Source organism: Argentina anserina, chromosome 7, assembly GCF_933775445.1.
Source record: "Argentina anserina chromosome 7, drPotAnse1.1, whole genome shotgun sequence".
Lineage (NCBI taxonomy): Eukaryota > Viridiplantae > Streptophyta > Magnoliopsida > Rosales > Rosaceae > Argentina > Argentina anserina.
Genome location: NC_065878.1, coordinates 13,309,248 through 13,328,268, shown reverse-complemented (window position 1 = coordinate 13,328,268; position 19,021 = coordinate 13,309,248). Strand labels below are relative to the sequence as shown.

The following is a 19,021-nucleotide window of genomic DNA, read 5'->3' as shown; positions in this document are numbered from 1 at the left end:
GGTGATGGGACTGTTGAGAGAGCTGAATAGGAGGGAGAGAGGATATCGAAGAAGAAGAGCGTTCGAGAAACGTGATTGGGGTCGTCGTCCTTGAATCACTGCACCGTTTTCTGAAAGATCCACACAAGCACCGCACGCCCTTTAAGATGCGTTCATGGCTTCATGCGTATGAGTTATGATTCGCACACAGTGATGTAGTGTCACAGTTTCAACTTCTTGCTTGCCGGGCTACTATTGTATGTATAAAATAGTACACACTGATATGAAGTTTGAGCGAGGTCCATAGACTTCCTGACCAATTTATTATGTTTATTAACTTAAATTGATGTGTAATGACATACTGGTACTAATTAGTTGATGAAAGAAGCCGATTTCAGGTACTGAGGTACATTTCAACTAGCCATGTGGATGAATTACGAGACTGAATTTCATGCATCAAGATGCAGTTGGACATGTCAAAAAAAAAAAAGATGCAGTTGGACTAATAATTTTATAGTCACGGCACACTATTAGTTCTTCAATTTCATTTGTGTTGTTTAACGCCTTAGTGATTGAGTCCTTGGAGCCCTTTTATTCCCCTTGTTTTTACCATTTTTATTTATTGTTGCTGATGGCGAGATTAATGTTCAACAATATATTTCAGTAGTTGTCATATACGTTTGGATAGTATAGTACGGCCTAATTGCTTATTTAATTTTTCCTTTCAAACTGCTAGCTGCAGTTAAAGCTTGCCAAAATACCATGAAAACGCATGGTATGGCTGTTAGCATGGAAGGTTTCCCTCGTTTTGTTCATACACCAGAAATAATATCACATGGATGGTTTGATCTAACATATATAACGTACATTATTACCATCACAAAACTTCACATGCTTTTAGTTGTACTGAACGTTATGGAACTAACAATTACAAGTCTTATCGTATATAAAAAAAACAATTACAAGTCTTAATATGCTTAACAATGTACGTGATTATCAAGAAACTTTTTACCTTCGACAAAAATTTCAGGTCGATGATGATCATATATATAGTTCGAGACTTCCAGTACGTCTCTGGCTATATCTTTGACAATTTAATTTGGTGATGTTCACAAACTTAAAGTATACTTATTAGAAGCTAGGTCAATAAAATGGTACTAGCTAGCTAGCTCTCCATGTTTAGGTGAGCATGTCACCAGTCACGTACTACTTTTTTTTTGGTTAACACGTACGTACTACTTGGTCGAACAAATTTTTTGGCTTTGCTTTGTCGAACAAATTTTTTTTTTTTTGAAATTTTGTAAAACAAATACACATACTGATTAAGGGAACTCATGAGAAGTTGAGAACTTTTGAAATTAGTAATCTTTTCTAAAGTTCTCGATTCGACTTTCGACTTCAAGTGTAAATGTAGATGTTCATAAGTTGGAGTACGTTGTATTAATAGAGTATGCATGTCGGTCAGTATTTTCATTACACAATGTACGCTATAAGTTAGTGTACAAAACAAAGTCAACTGAGCCTGGGTTTGCACACATTCTGAAGATAATAAAATTGTAAGTTTGCTCACAAAAGTTATAAAGAAATTATATGCAACGATTCGAACTCACAACCTAACTTCTTACTTACAAAATGATCGAGATTTATGTAATTAAAAAAAAGGTATTAGATAATATTCCAATTAATATTAGTCGGGCGTGATTCCAACTTCAGTATTATGGAGTCTCACAACTAGGTTCTTACCAACTCGACTATTTAATAACTTCTTTGAATTAAAACTTCTTACCTCCGTTCAAATTACATGCGTGCAATATATCTTCAATATCACCAATACATATATATCTCCAAACCATAAACTCACTTCATTTTTTCTCCAAAACCATAAAGCATAAACTCTTACAATAACCTCAACACTCGCACAGTCACACTTCTTTCCCGATTTACATAATTAAGATGATCCGATCTAAAATACAATTCCTCGCACATAATTACTCCATCATTATTCATGAATGACCAATTTTTGGCAAGTACTACGCTCTCTTTTGGTGTTCCCTACTTAATTATATAAAATTCTATCTTAATTTAGAAAACAAAAAATAGACAACAAGGTTCGCATAAAAATCAACCAAATAGCTCCCGTGTGCTAATTTGCTTACGACTAAACTCTCCCTCACTCCCTGCCAACTTGCCAAAGACTCTGACTCGCACAAAATTCTAAACCAAAGAAAAAGAAGAAGACCTCGACTAGCTCTGAGTTCAATACACACACACTCACTCTCTCTCTCTCTCTCTTTTTCTCTTCCCCTCTTGATTTGTTTCCATCTCCCGAATCATTCTTTATTGCGATTACTTTCGATCCCAATAAGGTCACCCCCGTAATCAACCCGATACCATATCATTCTTCCCGTATTTATATTTCTCTCTTTGGTATTTTTGGGAAAAGGTGAAACCATCTCAACATGCAAAGCTATAATGAGATGGCTTCACGCATTGAATTCTGAAATCCCCATTAACGTTATACAGCTCACCCGTTTCTCATTTGATTTAGGGGGAGCGTTTTCTGGGTACTGATCAATAGTTCAATACCCAGAACTGTGAGTCGTGTCTGTTGTGAGACAGAACAGGGGTTGAGGAACCATGAAGAACGAAGAACGAGCTCGGTTTCTGTTTGGGATTTCACTATCTGACAGACCCAAATGGCAGCAATTCCTGCTTTGCTCTTCTGGGTTCTTCTTTGGTTATCTTGTTAATGGTGTCTGTGAGGTAAATTCAATCTCTTTTTGGTTTCAAGCTTTCTGGGTTTCTTTTGTGTTCTGTTGCTTTTGAATCAAGCAAAGGGTTGTGCTTTAGCTTCTGAGGAAGAAATGCTTGTGTTCTTAAAAGGATTCATGTTTGTATTTCTTTTTTACTGTTTTGATCTTTGTTTGGTTGCTTAAAGTTGTTAGATAAATTAAAAATCAAGTTTTAATCCTCTGTTTTTGGTTATGGGACCAAATGGTGTGATTATTTTATTACTTTTGGATGAACATGAATGCAGCTCATTGCACGTTCAGAGATTACTTGAGTTTTGGTACACTGTTAATTTTTCTTTAATTGATGATTAAATCTTAATTTTGTTTGACCCATTTGCAGGAATATGTGTATAATAGGCTACACTTCAGGTATGGTTAAAAAATTTGGAATTTGTTTTTGGTTTGTGGGAGTGTTTGGTTTTTGGGATTCATATGGGACCTGGGACCTGCTTGTTGTTCTGATACTGAATGGGTTTTTTTGGGTGCAGTTATGGGTGGTACTTCACATTTGTACAAGGATTTGTGTATCTATTTCTGATTTATCTTCAAGGCTTTACCCCCAAGCAAATGGTGAACCCATGGAAGACTTATGTGAAGCTATCTGCTGTGCTTATGGGTTCACATGGACTTACCAAAGGCTCTTTGGCTTTTCTCAACTATCCGGCACAGCTAATGTTTAAATCAACAAAGGTAAGCAATGCCATGTAATTAATAAGCTTTTTTTTTTTTTCTCTGAGGCAAAACAAATGCAGTGTAAAACAGAGAAGATTTGGAATTTGACTGTCTCTTAGCCAGGCGTTTTTCTTTGTGTTCATTCAAATTTTGTTTTGTTGGTGTTCATTTTAGGGGTAATAGTTTGAAGTTAGTCTCTAGCTCAGCAGATACTTAGGGAAATGTCATTTAGATGCTCTTGGAGTATTAGTTCTTTTTTTTTTTTGGTCTGAATGGAGTATTAGTTCTTTGGTATAGGACAAGGATAGCTTTTCACTACCTATTCGGCTGTATATGTGAAACTACAGTTACTCTGCAGCTTCTCATGTTAACTTCATGATATTTGTCCTTTTGTGTTTTCAGGTTCTGCCTGTGATGGTAATGGGAGCCTTCATACCAGGTTTGAGACGGAAGTACCCACCTCATGAGTATGTATCTGCGATCCTTCTGGTCGTGGGTCTGATCTTATTTACCTTAGCCGATGCACAAACGTCTCCCAATTTCAGCGTGATTGGTGTTGTGATGATATCGGGTGCTCTAGTCATGGATTCATTTTTGGGTAATTTGCAAGAAGCAATATTTACCATGAATCCTGAAACCACTCAGGTGATTCACATTCCGCTCAAACGTGAATAAGATACATGTTCATGCAAAAGTTGTGACTTCAGTTATAATGTTGTTTTTTTATCAAATCTTTATCCACAGATGGAGATGCTGTTTTGCTCTACAGTAGTTGGTCTACCTTTCTTGGTTCCACCTATGATTTTGACAGGAGAATTATTCAAAGCATGGAGTTCATGTTCTCAGGTAACTTGTGAGTTACTAAATATTTTGATTCCAGATTTCTTACACACCTCGCAAGGCCTCACGATCACACCTAATCTTTTGGTATTATGCAGCATCCATACGTATATGGTGTGTTAGTCTTTGAAGCCATGGCCACATTTATAGGCCAAGTTTCTGTCCTTTCCCTCATTCAGCTGTTCGGTGCTGCCACCACAGCCATGGTACATTCTTCTTACACTTTCATTTTGTCACAGATTTGTGAATGTGATACCAAAATTAAATGGAAAAAATATGATCTTTATTCAAATTTCATTCTCAAAGTAATGGGCGTGTTGCTGGGGTTATAGGTACAGTAATTAGGCCTCATGAACATTGATGATCATGTAGTACAATGTGAGTTTTATAAATTCTCAATCCTGAAGTGAGATCCTCATTACAATTTTTCCTGCAGATAACAACGGCTAGAAAGGCAGTGACATTATTGCTATCATATATGATATTCACAAAGCCATTAACTGAAGAGCATGCAACTGGACTTCTGCTCATAGGTATGGGTATCACATTGAAGCTCTTGCCTGAGAATAAACCATACCAAAGGGTTTCAAACTCATCATCTGGCAAGCCCAACAGTTCAAAACCAGCTGATGAAGATGAGAGAATCCAACTAGAGCATCAACATGTTGACGAAAATGAAGAAAAGAGGCCATTGGTCTGATACATAAGAATCTGCTTCCATTGCAATGTGTGTTCAGTTAGTAAGAAAATGATACAATTGATTATGCCAAATAATATCACTTTTAGAGTTTTTACCTCCCTGTTAATTACTTTACCTTTGGTCTTTCTTCATTTATTTTTTATATTTTTGTCAAGTGTTGTACCCCCACAGTTTCACACAGTTGCTGGTTTCTGTATTTTCTTCATTTTTTGTTGTTATTAATGTTTTGGAATATATGTACAAGACATTGTTGAGCTTGAGAAGTTGAGATCATGGTGTACAAGTATTAGACATCTAAAATTGTGAGAAGCTTGTAGCGGCAACACAGAAATTGGTATTTAAGCTTGGTTTTTATTTTGTTTTATTTCTATTAGGACAATCTGGGTAGGGTTGACCTTTTCCAATTCTAGTCATACTTCATTTCAATTAGGCAGCTCATGACTTCAAGTTTGGTACAATATGATTAATAGTATATAAACGTTAAAATTGTTGTGACCAAAGTATGGTACAAATTTATAACTAGATCAAGTAGCTTACTACGTGCACTGCACTAGTCATTAGATCAAATCTGGTGCTACCTATGTAAACATCGATCACTTGAAACATCAATTAGAAATGTATAAACACAAATGATCAAACGTGCAAGACGAGATCAAAAAGAAGTTAACGTTAACGTTAATATCAAATCTGTAATTAAATTTAAACAAAATCTTTGATCACCTAGTGATTAAAATCCACTTGATTTGGAATTTGATGCATTATTAGTGGACAGCTAATTGATAATGGTGCTTAGAGTTAGACGTGTCTAAAACGACAGAAAAGAAACCAACAGAAAGAAAATCCACATCAATATGGACCATCGTTATCGTATTAACTAATTTTGTTAATTTGTGATTGATGTTGAAAAAATGAAAATGAAGCTCGAATATTCGTTAATCAATATAGGAAGTAAGCTGTGCCTGAGCAAAGCAAACTTGCCTTATTCATTATCAGAAAGTAGTGTTCGTTGCCCCGTCAATTTCATTAGAGGTTGTCTTCTAATCCTTCTATATATGTTTGATGAAGAGGATAAAATGGTACAATAATTTCGTCCTCATGTTTAGATTAGATTGGTCTTTTCATCTATTCGATCATTTTGTAAGTTTCTTCAATCTTACAATAATTAAACGGAAGAAATTCACAAATTCGTAAGAAAAGTTAAATACATGCATGGATGAGCATAACAATACCTACAACACAGATTGTTTCTATTTTTAAGTGCATGATTGCATAGTATCTCAATTGATATGCATTATAAGGACCCCAAGTGTAGGTAGAGAATTCATTCTCTTCTTGATTACAAATTAATTTCAACCACAATATTACTTGTGATCTTTTTGAATGACTTCAAGCATAACAACCACGATCATAGCACGTGGAAGAAATGTCAACTTTAAGGAACTTTGCAACAGTAGAAGGAAAATTCTTAGTCCATTCCCACATTATCATCAATTAACTTGATCTGATACTTCTGCAGTAAAGTTTCTTCCCTACAAATGTGACGAAACTCCGTAGTAGATCGAAACCTTATGTGTTAAGTTTTTACTGCATGAACTTAAAAGATCAAAAACAAATTTTCGAGGAACCTAATTGTAATTTTTCTACATTAGTTGACAAAATCCACGAATTTCTAGTTGCGTCATTGCTTCAAAATCTTCCAATGCAAACTCATCACTACGAGCTCAGAGATATCCAACCGATCGAGTTACACAGCATGACAATGTTGCTACGTGTCGAGTCGCTTCCATGCATGAAACAATGCACACTCCACTTCAACTTTTTGACAACCCTTTATATTTGTTTACCATATTAGTCGATGACTGAATCACGCCGTACGTAAAACTGTGAAAAGAGGTAGGTGATCGGTGATGGAACATTCGTTAAATTTACAGAGATAGAGCTTGACGTAAGTACTAGTCGGAAAGAGACAACCATTTGAAGAAAGATCAATGGCTGCAGAAGAGAACAAGTACTCCAGTTCTACTATTGCTAGGCTACTTGATGAAGTGGAAGCTGACGATACTGAAGAACATAGAGAAGACTCAGATAATGGTGCAAATAGCTCGAGGCCAAAAAAGCCATGGAAAACAGAGTATGCAAAGAGCATTCTGTATGCTGGTCTCGATGCCATTGTCACTTGCTTCTCTCTAATCTCTTCCATCTCCGCTAGCCGTCTAACCTCCGGTAATACATATATTTACACACTATTATTTTCTCTTCCTCTTGTTCTAAACCCTAAAACCCATCACAGTCTTCGTTTATTACTGGCTTGAACCGTAATTTCTGTTGATGATGAACTAACATATCTTGTCGCCAGTATATATATGATTATGCAAACATCACTAGGCAGGTATCTTTAAAGTTGGAACATTTTTTATTACTCGGTACTAGCAGTTACACCAGTATCTATATATCACATCAGTCACATCATTTGCATACATAGCCATTCAGTTGTTTAAGGTCTCAACCATTGTATGTCTCACAGCTCTATGGATACAGAACCATAAATACTATGGTAGACATACACTAGCTGGAAGATTACTTATTCTGTGTGCGTGAGGTATATATGCTGAAAGACACCAAAGAAAATTATTTTAGGAAATTGGACGTACAATTATATATATGACGCCTTATATATTTGTGGCTAAGGTATAATTTGGACTCGTGCAGTGCATGCATGCCCCATTGCCCTATAATACTCATGTTTTACTTCAAAAAGTGAGACTTTACTCATTATGATTGTCTTACTTTGCAGCGGACGTACTGGTGCTTGGATTTGCAAATTTGGTGGCAGATGGGATATCTATGGGAGTTGGAGATTTTTGTCCAGCAGCAGCGAAAAGGATGTTGCCGCCAAAGAAATGGCGGTGACGGAATGGGATATCACAAATCACGGTGACATTGAGAAGGTGGAGTTGGTCCAAAAGTATCAAGCACTCTGGATGGATGATGATGCTGCAACGGTATGCAATATTTTTTTTCTTCCTTAAAATGAATATGTTTGATGAAATTGTGATAATGTGCTAATTATAAAGCCTTTGGTATAACTGTTTAATTGCTCATATGTGATATGGTTTTGGGACTTGTTCAAGACTCTGAGCATTTCGCCAAGTACAAAGACATCTTAGTGCAGGAGAAGATGATGGCTCATGGGAAGCTACCACCGGAGGAAGAAGAAAAGCCATGGAAGAACGGCCTTGTAACATTTGCCGCCTTCCTTGTGTTTGGCTCTGCTCCTCTCCTCTCCTCTCCTCTCTTTTATCATCCTCGTCCCATTTACGAACAATGACTTGGTTAAGTTTGCTGGTGCCTGTATCCTCTCCGCACTAGCACTTGCTTTGCTTGGGATTGCGAAGGCGAAGATCGGAGGCCAGAACTATGCTCTATGCGTGGCAATAACCCTCTTCAATGGCGCTCTAGCTGCAGCTGCTGCTTATGTCGTTGGATGGATACTGAAGAATCTTGCTGAGGCTGAGGACTAGGGCCAACAACTAGACAGCTTAGTTCCAATTATTCCGAGTCCTTACTCAGGCTATGAATGTATATACTGTATGTGACTGTTACAGTGATGGTCGGTATCAAGCAGTTCTTGTTCTAAAATATCCAACAAATGTGGAAAATATCCAACAAAAAAGGAGGGTAAAACAGAAAAAGGAAATCCGTTCGCTTATGAAGCAAGAATGTTAGTGGATATAACTTTGGCCTACCTTTATTTACACTAGAGAAATTAGAAGCTCAAAATGAAATAGTTAGACAGAGACACCACAAATCATAAGCCTTGCAAGGACTAATTTATGAAGCAAGCTAAAATGTATCAAAAGTTAGTTTCCCTCATGCAAAGATAATTGCAAGGCATGCTCTGCTTCCTTGAGGAATAATCGAGTGAGTTGCTTCTGCCCTCGTCTGTAAACTATACTAGACCACTTGTTTCTGCTCATCAATTGCGGTTGTTGAATGCCATTTATCTCACTGCAGTAAAAAAGAATCCAAGATTAAAAAAACAAGTGGAATGTTCAGCTTCTTTACTAGAAGAACTTAAATGAGAACGGATCAACGGAACGAAGATGAAAGGCGAAAGATGGTACCTCAAATCGTTGACATGCACTGATTGCAGAGTTCGGGTTTCACTAATGCGTGCATTTTTGAGCAAGTTAGTGTCACTGTCCTCTGTACCAGAACCATCTTGAAGATCCACCATCCTTGCATGAAGAATACACGATTTCCAACTTAGCATAGGTACTGAACAATTCATGTTAATCCTTATGACTAGCATGCAACTATATGTCCGTTCTCATTAGGAGCAGTGACGTCAGTTTCTGATGGATCTCAAATTAAATTTACCAAGTGGAGGCATGCAGACTGAAGTTAATTTAGTTCTGTGATATAACATCTTTACCACAAGTGAGGGATTCAATCATGGATTCGGAGTAACCTCATAGTAAGAAGATCAACAAGCATTTGCAAAGCTCCAGAGTCACCACAAGCCTCCCATATGGCTGCTCGAACTTCTGAATCAGATGGTTGTCTGCCCCCTCCAGACGTAACAAGCTTCAGGTAGATTGAAAGATGGTTAAGAACCGGGGAATCAATTGACTCAATGAGACCATAAAATAGTGTATCTTTAGTTTTTTTTTTGGTTTGTTGATAAAATGGTGTATCTTAAGTTACTAACTGGCATTACAAATATGCAGTTTCAATTGACTCTCATTTCTCGCTTATAGCAAAAGTTTAGGTCATATATATAAATAACGTGAACTCTTTTATATGCAAGAAACGAAAGTAAACATCAAACAACAATACATAGGTATAGAATCTTTACCTCTTCCAGCAATGATGAAACCTGGAAAAGCTCATCCTCTTTCATGGCTATGGTCCTCAAAGTGGTTAAAAAGTTTTCGGGAAAAACCAACTTGTTCAAATATGATGGCATCTTCCGCTGACCACTCCAACTATAGCTACAAACACGGTCCAGTTGGCCCTTATGGCTTCCTTCACCAGTTGAGATGCCAACCGGGAAAAAGCCATGATCCAACAAAGTTCTAGGTAAGAGACACCTCATTTCGGCCTTCTGTGAACAATCCAGGTTTATGAGCAATACAACAAAGATTGATTTGAAGAAAGCAGAAGAACAAGCATTTATTTACCTACAGTTTTACTGAATACAAGAGCTTCTCCTAAATTGAAACAGCATAAACGAACTTAAAAGACAGACATTAACAAACCTGTGCTTCAAGAAGCTGTGCTTTCGATTCAGAAAATGAAACATTTTGCAGGGCTTGTACCGGATAATGGACCTGTACATCATTAACGTATCAAGTTGTGATAAGCTCAAACAATTGATTGACAAATACGATGTCCTAGCTGGAGTGAGATGACAGAAGCATGGTTTATAATATCTGAAGTCTATTTTGATCTACTTTGAGAGTTGAGACATTGTCACCATTGAGAACTTTTTGAGTAACAAAACAATAACCTATACAAGGGGTTACTCAACAATAATAAACACAAAGGCATTACCATGAGATAGTCATCGGGATTGCCATCCAGAACAAACCCATAAAGATGTAGTAGTTCCTGCATCAAACACAAAATAATTGTTTACCCTTGAACTTCATGCAGGTTGGAGAACACATGCAGATGCAAGTATATGCCAGGACAAAGGCAAACTTTTTAATATATTATGTTCAGTTGCTAGGAAGAAGATCAAGTCTGGTGGAACCAGAGATGAACAAATAATACAACCAAGATTTAACTTGGTATCAGATATAAAGATTCTATAAATGTCACCGGGAAGTACCTCATTTGCTTTGTTACCATAACTTATGGAAATTTCTTCACCAGTCTCCAACGGTTGTCCAGCTTTCACAATTTGAGGAAAAAAAATATTGTAAGTAAGATAAGCCAGCTAAGTAAATCAAGCAAGCGAAACGAAAACAAGTATAGTCAGGGTTCAGTAGCAACACCATAACGAAAAGAAACCAATATGAAATTTCATAACTCTGCTACATAAGAGAACACAAGAAATAAACGCTAGTATTGAGTATATCCAAGGACAACAGTCACAACTAAAACTTGTATGCTATAAAATCAATGCAGCCTCCCATAATTCCCAACACATAGTTGTACTGATTTACAGCAAAAAGATAAGGTTCAAACCTATATAGAATTACCAGAAAGAAGATACATAGAAAAAGGAACCCGAGTTGACGATCCTGTTCCATCAACTTCCCACGTTGCTGCTGGCTTTAAACCTGAATAGCCACATGGTGTCATCTAGTAAGGTACGAGAAAATAGGCTCTCCCTAAATACATAGAGCCTCCCCCTAAATACGTATATACATAACAAAATATATAAGGACAAAAGCGTAGGCTCTAATATTAACTAGAATCACATGAGTTAAGCTGCAGGGGTTACACTGGTTACAGAAGCCTACACTTGAATCTTAAAAAGAAATAATTACACTTATGTAATCTTTGTAACAGAAAGAATACAAGACATGATGACAACAGGCATACCATGGTTACAAAAGTCGATGCCAGGAACAAGACCCTCCACCCAGACAGTATCTTTTTGTTTTGATATGGATGCCACTCCATCAACTAGAATATCAGCCCCGTCAACCTGAGATTCTAATTTTAGAAAGCATTAATATTAGTACAGATAACCAAATTTACATCAAAGAGATAAGAAATCAATCATCCACTACATTATGATAGGGTACATTTAAAGACTCGTCATAAGAATAAGTGAAGATGAATCTTTATGATACCTTTATCATTAATGTCATTAATCATATAAGTTGTAGATTCGTCAGAGATTTTTCCATTTGAAACACCACAATTCTTGTCCTCCTCAACTTCTGGAAATACATAGGTATGTGGAAGGGGAATATTCAAAGCACGAGCCCAAAATATAGAATTTGCCCTAGCATGACAAAGATTTGGAAAGATTAGCAGCCAAGGTCTAAGACACCCAGAACAGAAGATCAAAAAATCACAAGGTTACATAATAGACAAGCATACATACCACACAAAATCTTCAAAGCACACATCCCTACAAAAGCAAAGGGAGTATATGATCAGAGACTAGCAATCATAGTATATACTTAAAGAGGACACCAAATTACAACGGATACATCACCCACCATCCAACATGCAAAGTTAACATGATACATGAACCACCATTCACCAGTAACATGATGAAAGATGAGGCCTAATTATCAGTAATTGCAAAGTCAGTTGCGGAAAGAATACTGTAAAGGTCAAGAGTTTGGACTCTGGAGTCTGGACCATAAGTTGTATAGAAAACCACTTTTATGAAAGAATCATAGATCACACAGACAACTGATTAGTGAATGCTAAATCACATAGGTCCAAAAGATTTAGATTTTGGTGACTTGAGACTTGAGAGGTGCCAAGGTCTACTGTAATACCAAATTACCCACTGAAGTTTTCACATGATATCATCAACAGCTGTATACTTTTTTATCTAACAATAGTTTAAGACAAAGTCACAAGACTGGGCATGACAAGTACACCAAGATTCTAATAAACATATCACTCTATTCTACCCTTCTAGGTGTTGCTAAGCATAAATAACAAGAATGACGCAGGATTATTTTAATGTATCTAATGTGTCCAGTATACTCATCATTACAATACCCATGATTCATATCAGCATCTCTGAATTTTCATTATTATACTTATAATACCAAACAATAGAGAAGAAAAAGATGCATGAATATTCCTTTGAAAGCAAGGACCTGCTAGGTCAACTCTCTTATCAGATTAGTAATAAACAAACCATTTCTGATATACCTTTCAAAATCACCATCCAGATTTAACAGTTTATCCATCAGAGCCTTCAATTTATCATCGTATAAAGACCGCAAGCTTTTCTTCTGCAAAATTACACCTGTAATTGGTCACATATACTGCAGAAAGATGATAGGCCTACTCAAATCATAATTGACAGCAATAATGAGTAATATCGGAAGAGAAATCCGAATACTTTCAAAGCGCAAAAAACAAAGAAAGCGAGCTGGACGGTTACCAAACATTAATGTCAACTTGAATATCAAATAGCATCTGGTTAGCAATTCACCATGTCTTAATTACTCCAAGTGGTGACAAAACTTAGAAGCCTAACCTTCAACCCCAGAGGACGCCTGAATAGTTAATACTAGCTAAAACTTAAGACGAGTGATATTGGCAACCCATTTTTGCAATTCACACTACCTTCCCTCTTCCTTCTGTCATGCACGTTTCCATTGTGAAAACACTCATGCAAGAGGTATGATCGGGTGTGGCTTGCAGTAAAAGGTATGGCAATTTGGAAATCAGGTGCCTCTTTGATCATGCCTCAAAATAAATCAAAAGCATGTATGTACATCAAAAAAAGGTCCATAAAAGAGAATAAACTTGAAATCAAGATCACACTACATAACTGAGATTGAGTTTCTTATTTAGTTATCTCACAGTCAAATGCCCACAAAACTTCTACCTGCAGTTCAGTTGCTCGGTACAACGCTGTTCCATTTAGCTCCAAAAGCTCATCATCAGTAAACCAAAGTGGATTGCCAAATGTGGTGGGAAGCATTTCAAGGTACCTGAGCAATTTCAATAATAGGGGATGTTATCTTCAACCCAAGTGGAAAAGAGCTCACTACTCACAAAATGAAAAGGTTTTTATTGTTCAACAGATTCACTCTATACATACGGCTTCCAAGAAGAATTCTTGCGGAGGCGCTCCACTGTCAGATACAAAACCATCAAGAACCTATCATCTACATCTCCTTCTTCGAACATTGCTCTACATTCAGGTCCAAGAAGTGGATCTTGCAAAACTCTCATAGGAGTTATTGCTAAATCCAGAGGCACAACCAGTAAAACCCCTGAAATTGATTTCCAAAAGTGAATCAGAACTACTCTCTACTTGTTAAAATGTTATGAGCAAGTTTCATAACACACGAAGCAATCAGTTCATAAATGTTGACCTAAAAGGGTGGGTTAAGATGCCTAGGCATGGCGTATGGGTACAATGCTAACTCAGTGCATGATGGTTGGATGAAGTAACCTAAAAGAGGAGAAGATCGCCATCTTTTAATATTGATAGTGTCCACTGAGCATGTCAGGCAGCAGCATTGAATGCTACTATCATTTCCAATTGAAGTTTAAAACAAAAGAACAATCTTGACTGGTATATCCCTCCATGGGCATCATCTGGTTACAAACCAACTTGTACCCATCACCTTCTAGCTTGAAGAGCAGAATTGCATTATCTAGTTGTGAATGCACACACCTTTTAAACTTAAAAAACTATGTATAGACATCAATCTCTTGCTTATTCAACGAAACAATGACAAAAAATCGTACTTTCAATTGCAAAAGACCTATCAACAACGGCATATTGGCTTGCAAAGACAACTATAGATACTTCCGAAGATCAAGAATACGTAATTTGCTCAATATTTCCTACATGATTCGTACAAATATAGTATCTGACAGTATAATTCAGTTCCTATGCAACTCAAATAGTTAAAGAACAAAACTTTACCAACTTATGACAAAAGGAAGAGTTGGATTTACCATCAGAAACATCATTAGCAGCAAAAATGCCAAACCCTTTATCAGATTCCGAGTATTTGATATTGCACCCACGTAGCTCCACCCCATTAACCTGGAACCAAAACCCAATCAATCAAAATCACAGTTTTACTAACTGGGTCGGTTAAAAAAAGCGCATACCATACTGTAAAAAGCAAGGGCACCTCTAACCACCGCAGAAAGTGTTCAAGCTTCTCGTCTTCTTGTGAACCCGCCATTGCTTCTTTGTGTGATTCTGAGAGAGAGACCCAAAAGAGTGTGAAGGGTTTAAGCAACAGAGCAAAAAGCTCAAGTTTTTATTTTTTACCTCACACCCATAATTTTGCTTCCCACACCCAAAGACCAAAGTTCCATATACACAGCTAAATCAGGAGGGTCCACAAGACCACAAGAGAACAGTGGCGGGTACAATCACAAAGTGAGAGAAGAAGGGCATTAGATTGACAACGCCTTCAAAGCTTTGAGCTTTTTGATGTTACCTAGTAACCTAGACCCAAACAATCAGTCTCAGATCTGAAGGGTGCAAAGAGCTGCACGTATTCAATCGGTAATCAATCAATGTTCTGATAAAGTTTTGTTCTTTATGATTCTCATTACCCAAGGCATTATCCTATAAGAAATTCTAAGTGTTCCAATCTCTCTTTTCTTTGGTTTTGGTTTTCTAAAGAGCAGAGTTCTGGAATGAGCCCGACCTCGGAGAGCCCAAGCTCTTTAGGACGTGTCAAATTGAGATAGGCTTATACTAGTGGGTCCCTATGATGGCCTTCAAACGCTCATTTGTTAGAAAAAAAAAAAAGAGCTCTGACGTTTTAACTCTGCCAGACACTATCGAACATGAAATCATCTTTAATTCTCCAACTCCTCTCCCTTCTGGAATTTCCACAATGCTCAACTGACGGACCAAGCCATAATCAGTAATCTTCGACTGAACATGGAACTCCAAAATCCCAGTATTTCTTATTCTTTCCAAACTCTCAAATCCTCAACTTCTTCAATTCTCAACCGAACTAAACTAAATTATACGTCGAGGTAGAACTCACCAAGAAAAATAAATTTGATTATGGATTCGACTTCAACCATCACCGGTAAACTTAGAACAAGGACGGGAAACACATCTTCTCCTTCTTTTCGATTGTCCATCTTAGCTGGTCTCTTCTTCTTCTGCGTTTGATTTTGAGTTTTGACCTCTGCTTGGAGGTGGCGGTAGTGGTGGGGATATCAGAGAATGGGGTAGTAGGGTTTGGATTTGTGATATGGGATTGAGTAATTGAGATTGAAGAACAGTCCAACGAGCTCGACAACATAAACGTTGGCGGTGGCAGAGGAGCTCGACAACTCGTCTGAAATTAGAAGCTAGAGACTTTTCAAAATGCAAAATACAAATTACGTTTGCGTGTTTGACCAAAGAAACCCTTTGACCCTTTGATACTGTTTTGCTACAGACAAACTAAACGGTGTCTATAAAAGTGAAATTAAGCTCTCGGAGTGGTTCCCAAATATATGGGCTATCTAGCATTTACATACATACATTTCGTTAGAATGAGCATTCTGCTATGCACCCAAAACCTACCTTAGGTGGCGGCATGATGTGCCATGCCATATCATCAAATCATAATTTATTATTATCAAAATTCTTTTTTATTTTCTTTCTTGGTTTTTATTTTTTCAAACCTAAAATTTCTCCTTTCTTTTCGAACGAAGGAACGACATCTTCAACAGACGTTCTTTCATGAGTTTTCTCTCTTATGACGCCAATCTCCCCTCAACAACATCATCTCCTCTTTAATTGATCAACTCATTTGGATCTCTAATTAATTTTGGTTTCTTCAGGTTATAAGAACTTTGCCGATCTAAAAAGTCTCTAAATCAAAATCTTCTTTTTCTGATATCATGTATAGAATTAGGATTTAGGGAAACATGGGTTTAATTAGGGTTCATCATGTTTATTGAATTCTTCCTTAATCTTGAATCAAATAAATGAGTTGATCAATTCAGGACTAGAGGGAGGGAAGAGTTGATCAGGTGAGGATTAGTGGGCGGGTTGAAAGCAAAGAAGACCAAACCTTGCTACGGCCAAGAATGACGGTTGCCAAAGGAGAAAACAAGGTCGATGTTGAACATATATGTAAAAAAAAAAAAAAACAGGATTAAAACGTAAAATTAATAAGGTAAAAAAAAATTTCATAATTAAGAAAATAATCAAAAAAGAAATTTTGATGATATGTCTTGCCACTTAAGATGGCTCTCCAAAATATGGGTTACCTAGCATTACTCGTGTGAAATATGTAACATTACATTGTGCTTTTCTAGGAATTGGGTTTGTGTGTCTTTGATTCTGATTGTGCCATGTTTGGGTGTGGAGAATGATGATGCCTACATTGTGCACTTGTGCGGTAATATAGAAAAGCTTGATTGGAAGCCTATGTTGTGTTCCAATTTGGTAGCTATTCTAGATTATAAGCCAACATTTTCTGAGGTTTCTGTTTCGGTTTCGGAAGCTTTCATAGAGTAGTTTATCTTCTGTTCTGCGAGATTGGAAGGCCCGTGTGTCTAGCCACCTTTGGTTGCTGTGGACTTTTTGTTGATATATATCATCGCATTCCTTATGGAAATTTATAGTCTATGATGATTTTTGGGTGCTTTACTATTTACCACAACCTGTGCCTCTGACTCGATTTCAGTTGCAAATTTCATTATCCAAGTATTTGGTCATGTGATGCTCATCCGAGGGTGTTTTAATAAGTCGGATATATAGTTGCTCATTTAATTAATCATTCCTGACATGTTCATAATTCTAGGATAAGCTAGCCATCCCAGATACTCAAAAAAAAATGTGATCATTATCAGCATGCTTTGAGATGACTATTAGCCCTCACCTATGTAAGTTAGTATGATATTAAGATAACTACGTAAACATTTTGATGTCCAAGCCCGAACCAGTCTTTCTTTCCTTTGTCAATGATCAATTGATACTTGTTAACTCCGTCTAAAGATTTTTGGTCTACTAAAGAAACTTTTCAGGCACATTTGACCCTGGACAGGTGGCGTACAAGAAATGATGAGTCCACTTTCACAGATTCATACTGATGCAGTATTTCCCTCTCCAGTTTTTCTATGGAGATTCAAGGTGTGATTTTTTTTTCTCTAGTTATCATTATCCAGTTATAGCATTCCTATTCATCTCCTTATTGTTGATCGTCTCAAGCCAGGAAACTAACTATTCTTCAATGCTTCCTTGATATTTTTTTGAGAAAACTAAAGATATACCCAATATTAGAGCCCATCTTTTAAATCAAACCCACACCCAAATATTTTTTTCAATCTAAACCCAAATTCTTTTTCTACAATCCTATTTTTCCCTTTTCATCATTTTAGTTTCATTAATCGTAGCATCTATTTATTGTACATGTTTAATTCAATCATACCATTGATTTTTCACTACTTAAAATTGCTGAAAGATTTGATTTCAATTTTTTTGTTGAGAAAATTTTTTTTATATAGCTCATATGAGAGTTTCAGAATACAAACACTACTCCAGCTTTTATAGATCGTACGAGATAACACAAAGGTTGTTGTGTACTTGTATCATTCGTCATTTTTTTCAATCTTTTGTATCTATCAATAAGGTACGTATGTTATCAATTATATATATATGTTTTCTCAAATCTTTTCTTTTCGTATCATTGTACCATGAATATTTTTCATGTGGTAAATTTTTTTTTTAGGTTTCAACCTTAATATTTTTTCACTCTATGTTGTTACCTAATAGATAGAAACATGCATATTAATATAAATATTCAACATATCGAAGAAATATTTAAAATTAGAGAATCTCTAACAAACAGGTTGATGTAAAAATTACCTAATAGATAGATACATGCATATTAGTATAAATTTCAAAACCAACCTACGAAAGAGATCTTTGGAATGATAAAATATCTAACAAACAGGTTGATGTAAAAATTCCTATAAGAGATGTTAGCTTTAAAGATAAATACCTAATTTTTAGGTTGTAATTAAAAATAAAAACCTACTAAATAGGAATTAAAAAAACTTATCTCTACCTCAAACTAAGGTTGTAAATAAATAGTTGAAATTAACTAAATTACCTATGAAATTTTAAATTTTAAATTATTCAACAAAAATAAAAAATGAAAGTTCAAATCACCATAAAGTGATTTCGATTTTGAATTAATTTAAATTTAAAAAACGTATGAATTCTAGATATGTTAAAAAGGAAATGCTTCATTATTTCTAAATTTGTGATGAGTAAAAGAAAATCTATAATTAAGGTAGTTAATGAGAGCACAATTTATTGATTGACTAATCACTAATTTTTATCAGATTTTAATAGTGACATTTTGTAATTTAGATTTAAACGAATGGTTATAAT

At 36.2% G+C, this 19,021-nt stretch overlaps 2 protein-coding genes across 3 annotated transcripts; one reads left to right on the top strand and one right to left on the bottom strand.

Annotated features, from left to right (window-relative positions):
• The first annotated feature begins 2,157 nt into the window (after nt 1–2,157).
• On the top strand, nt 2,158–5,274 carry LOC126801723 (UDP-galactose/UDP-glucose transporter 4-like). Its single transcript, XM_050529166.1, has 7 exons — nt 2,158–2,742; nt 3,112–3,140; nt 3,260–3,461; nt 3,846–4,088; nt 4,188–4,289; nt 4,382–4,489; nt 4,720–5,274. The coding sequence occupies exons 1-7, from the start codon at nt 2,617–2,619 to the stop codon at nt 4,981–4,983; spliced, it is 1,074 nt and encodes a 357-aa protein (XP_050385123.1). The 5' UTR covers nt 2,158–2,616; the 3' UTR covers nt 4,984–5,274.
• A 3,398-nt stretch (nt 5,275–8,672) lies between these two features.
• Nucleotides 8,673–14,921, bottom strand: LOC126801931 (uncharacterized). 2 transcript variants are annotated; one of them, XM_050529429.1, is made up of 16 exons: nt 14,793–14,921; nt 14,611–14,701; nt 13,742–13,916; nt 13,526–13,631; nt 12,841–12,923; nt 12,050–12,076; nt 11,793–11,947; nt 11,539–11,652; nt 11,193–11,273; nt 10,820–10,881; nt 10,540–10,596; nt 10,245–10,316; nt 9,842–10,090; nt 9,455–9,570; nt 9,108–9,221; nt 8,673–8,991 (listed from the first exon to the last, which is right to left on the bottom strand). In XM_050529429.1, exons 1-16 carry the CDS (start codon nt 14,844–14,846, stop codon nt 8,844–8,846), a joined length of 1,704 nt encoding a protein of 567 aa, XP_050385386.1. In that variant the 5' UTR covers nt 14,847–14,921; the 3' UTR covers nt 8,673–8,843. The 2 variants fall into 2 exon arrangements, with proteins under 2 accessions (XP_050385386.1, XP_050385387.1); XM_050529430.1 differs by lacking the exons at nt 13,526–13,631; nt 13,742–13,916; nt 14,611–14,701; nt 14,793–14,921 and adding an exon at nt 13,261–13,516 and having other exon boundaries at nt 12,841–12,937.
• Between the last annotated feature and the right edge of the window lie 4,100 nt (nt 14,922–19,021).

Excerpts from the sequence above, each read along its gene's own strand:
- LOC126801723 (XM_050529166.1), top strand. The coding sequence starts at position 2,617 with ATGAAGAACGAAGAACGAGCTCGGTTTCTGTTTGGGATTTCACTATCT. Across the intron at positions 3,141-3,259 it reads TATAATAGGCTACACTTCAG|TTATGGGTGGTACTTCACAT; the intron begins GTATGGTTAAAA and ends TTTTGGGTGCAG. Across the intron at positions 3,462-3,845 it reads TAATGTTTAAATCAACAAAG|GTTCTGCCTGTGATGGTAAT; the intron begins GTAAGCAATGCC and ends TTGTGTTTTCAG.
- LOC126801931 (XM_050529429.1), bottom strand. The coding sequence starts at position 14,846 with ATGGCGGGTTCACAAGAAGACGAGAAGCTTGAACACTTTCTGCGGTGG. Across the intron at positions 14,702-14,792 it reads ACTTTCTGCGGTGGTTAGAG|GTTAATGGGGTGGAGCTACG; the intron begins GTGCCCTTGCTT and ends TTTTGGTTCCAG. Across the intron at positions 12,924-13,525 it reads ACCGAGCAACTGAACTGCAG|AAGAAAAGCTTGCGGTCTTT; the intron begins GTAGAAGTTTTG and ends GTAATTTTGCAG.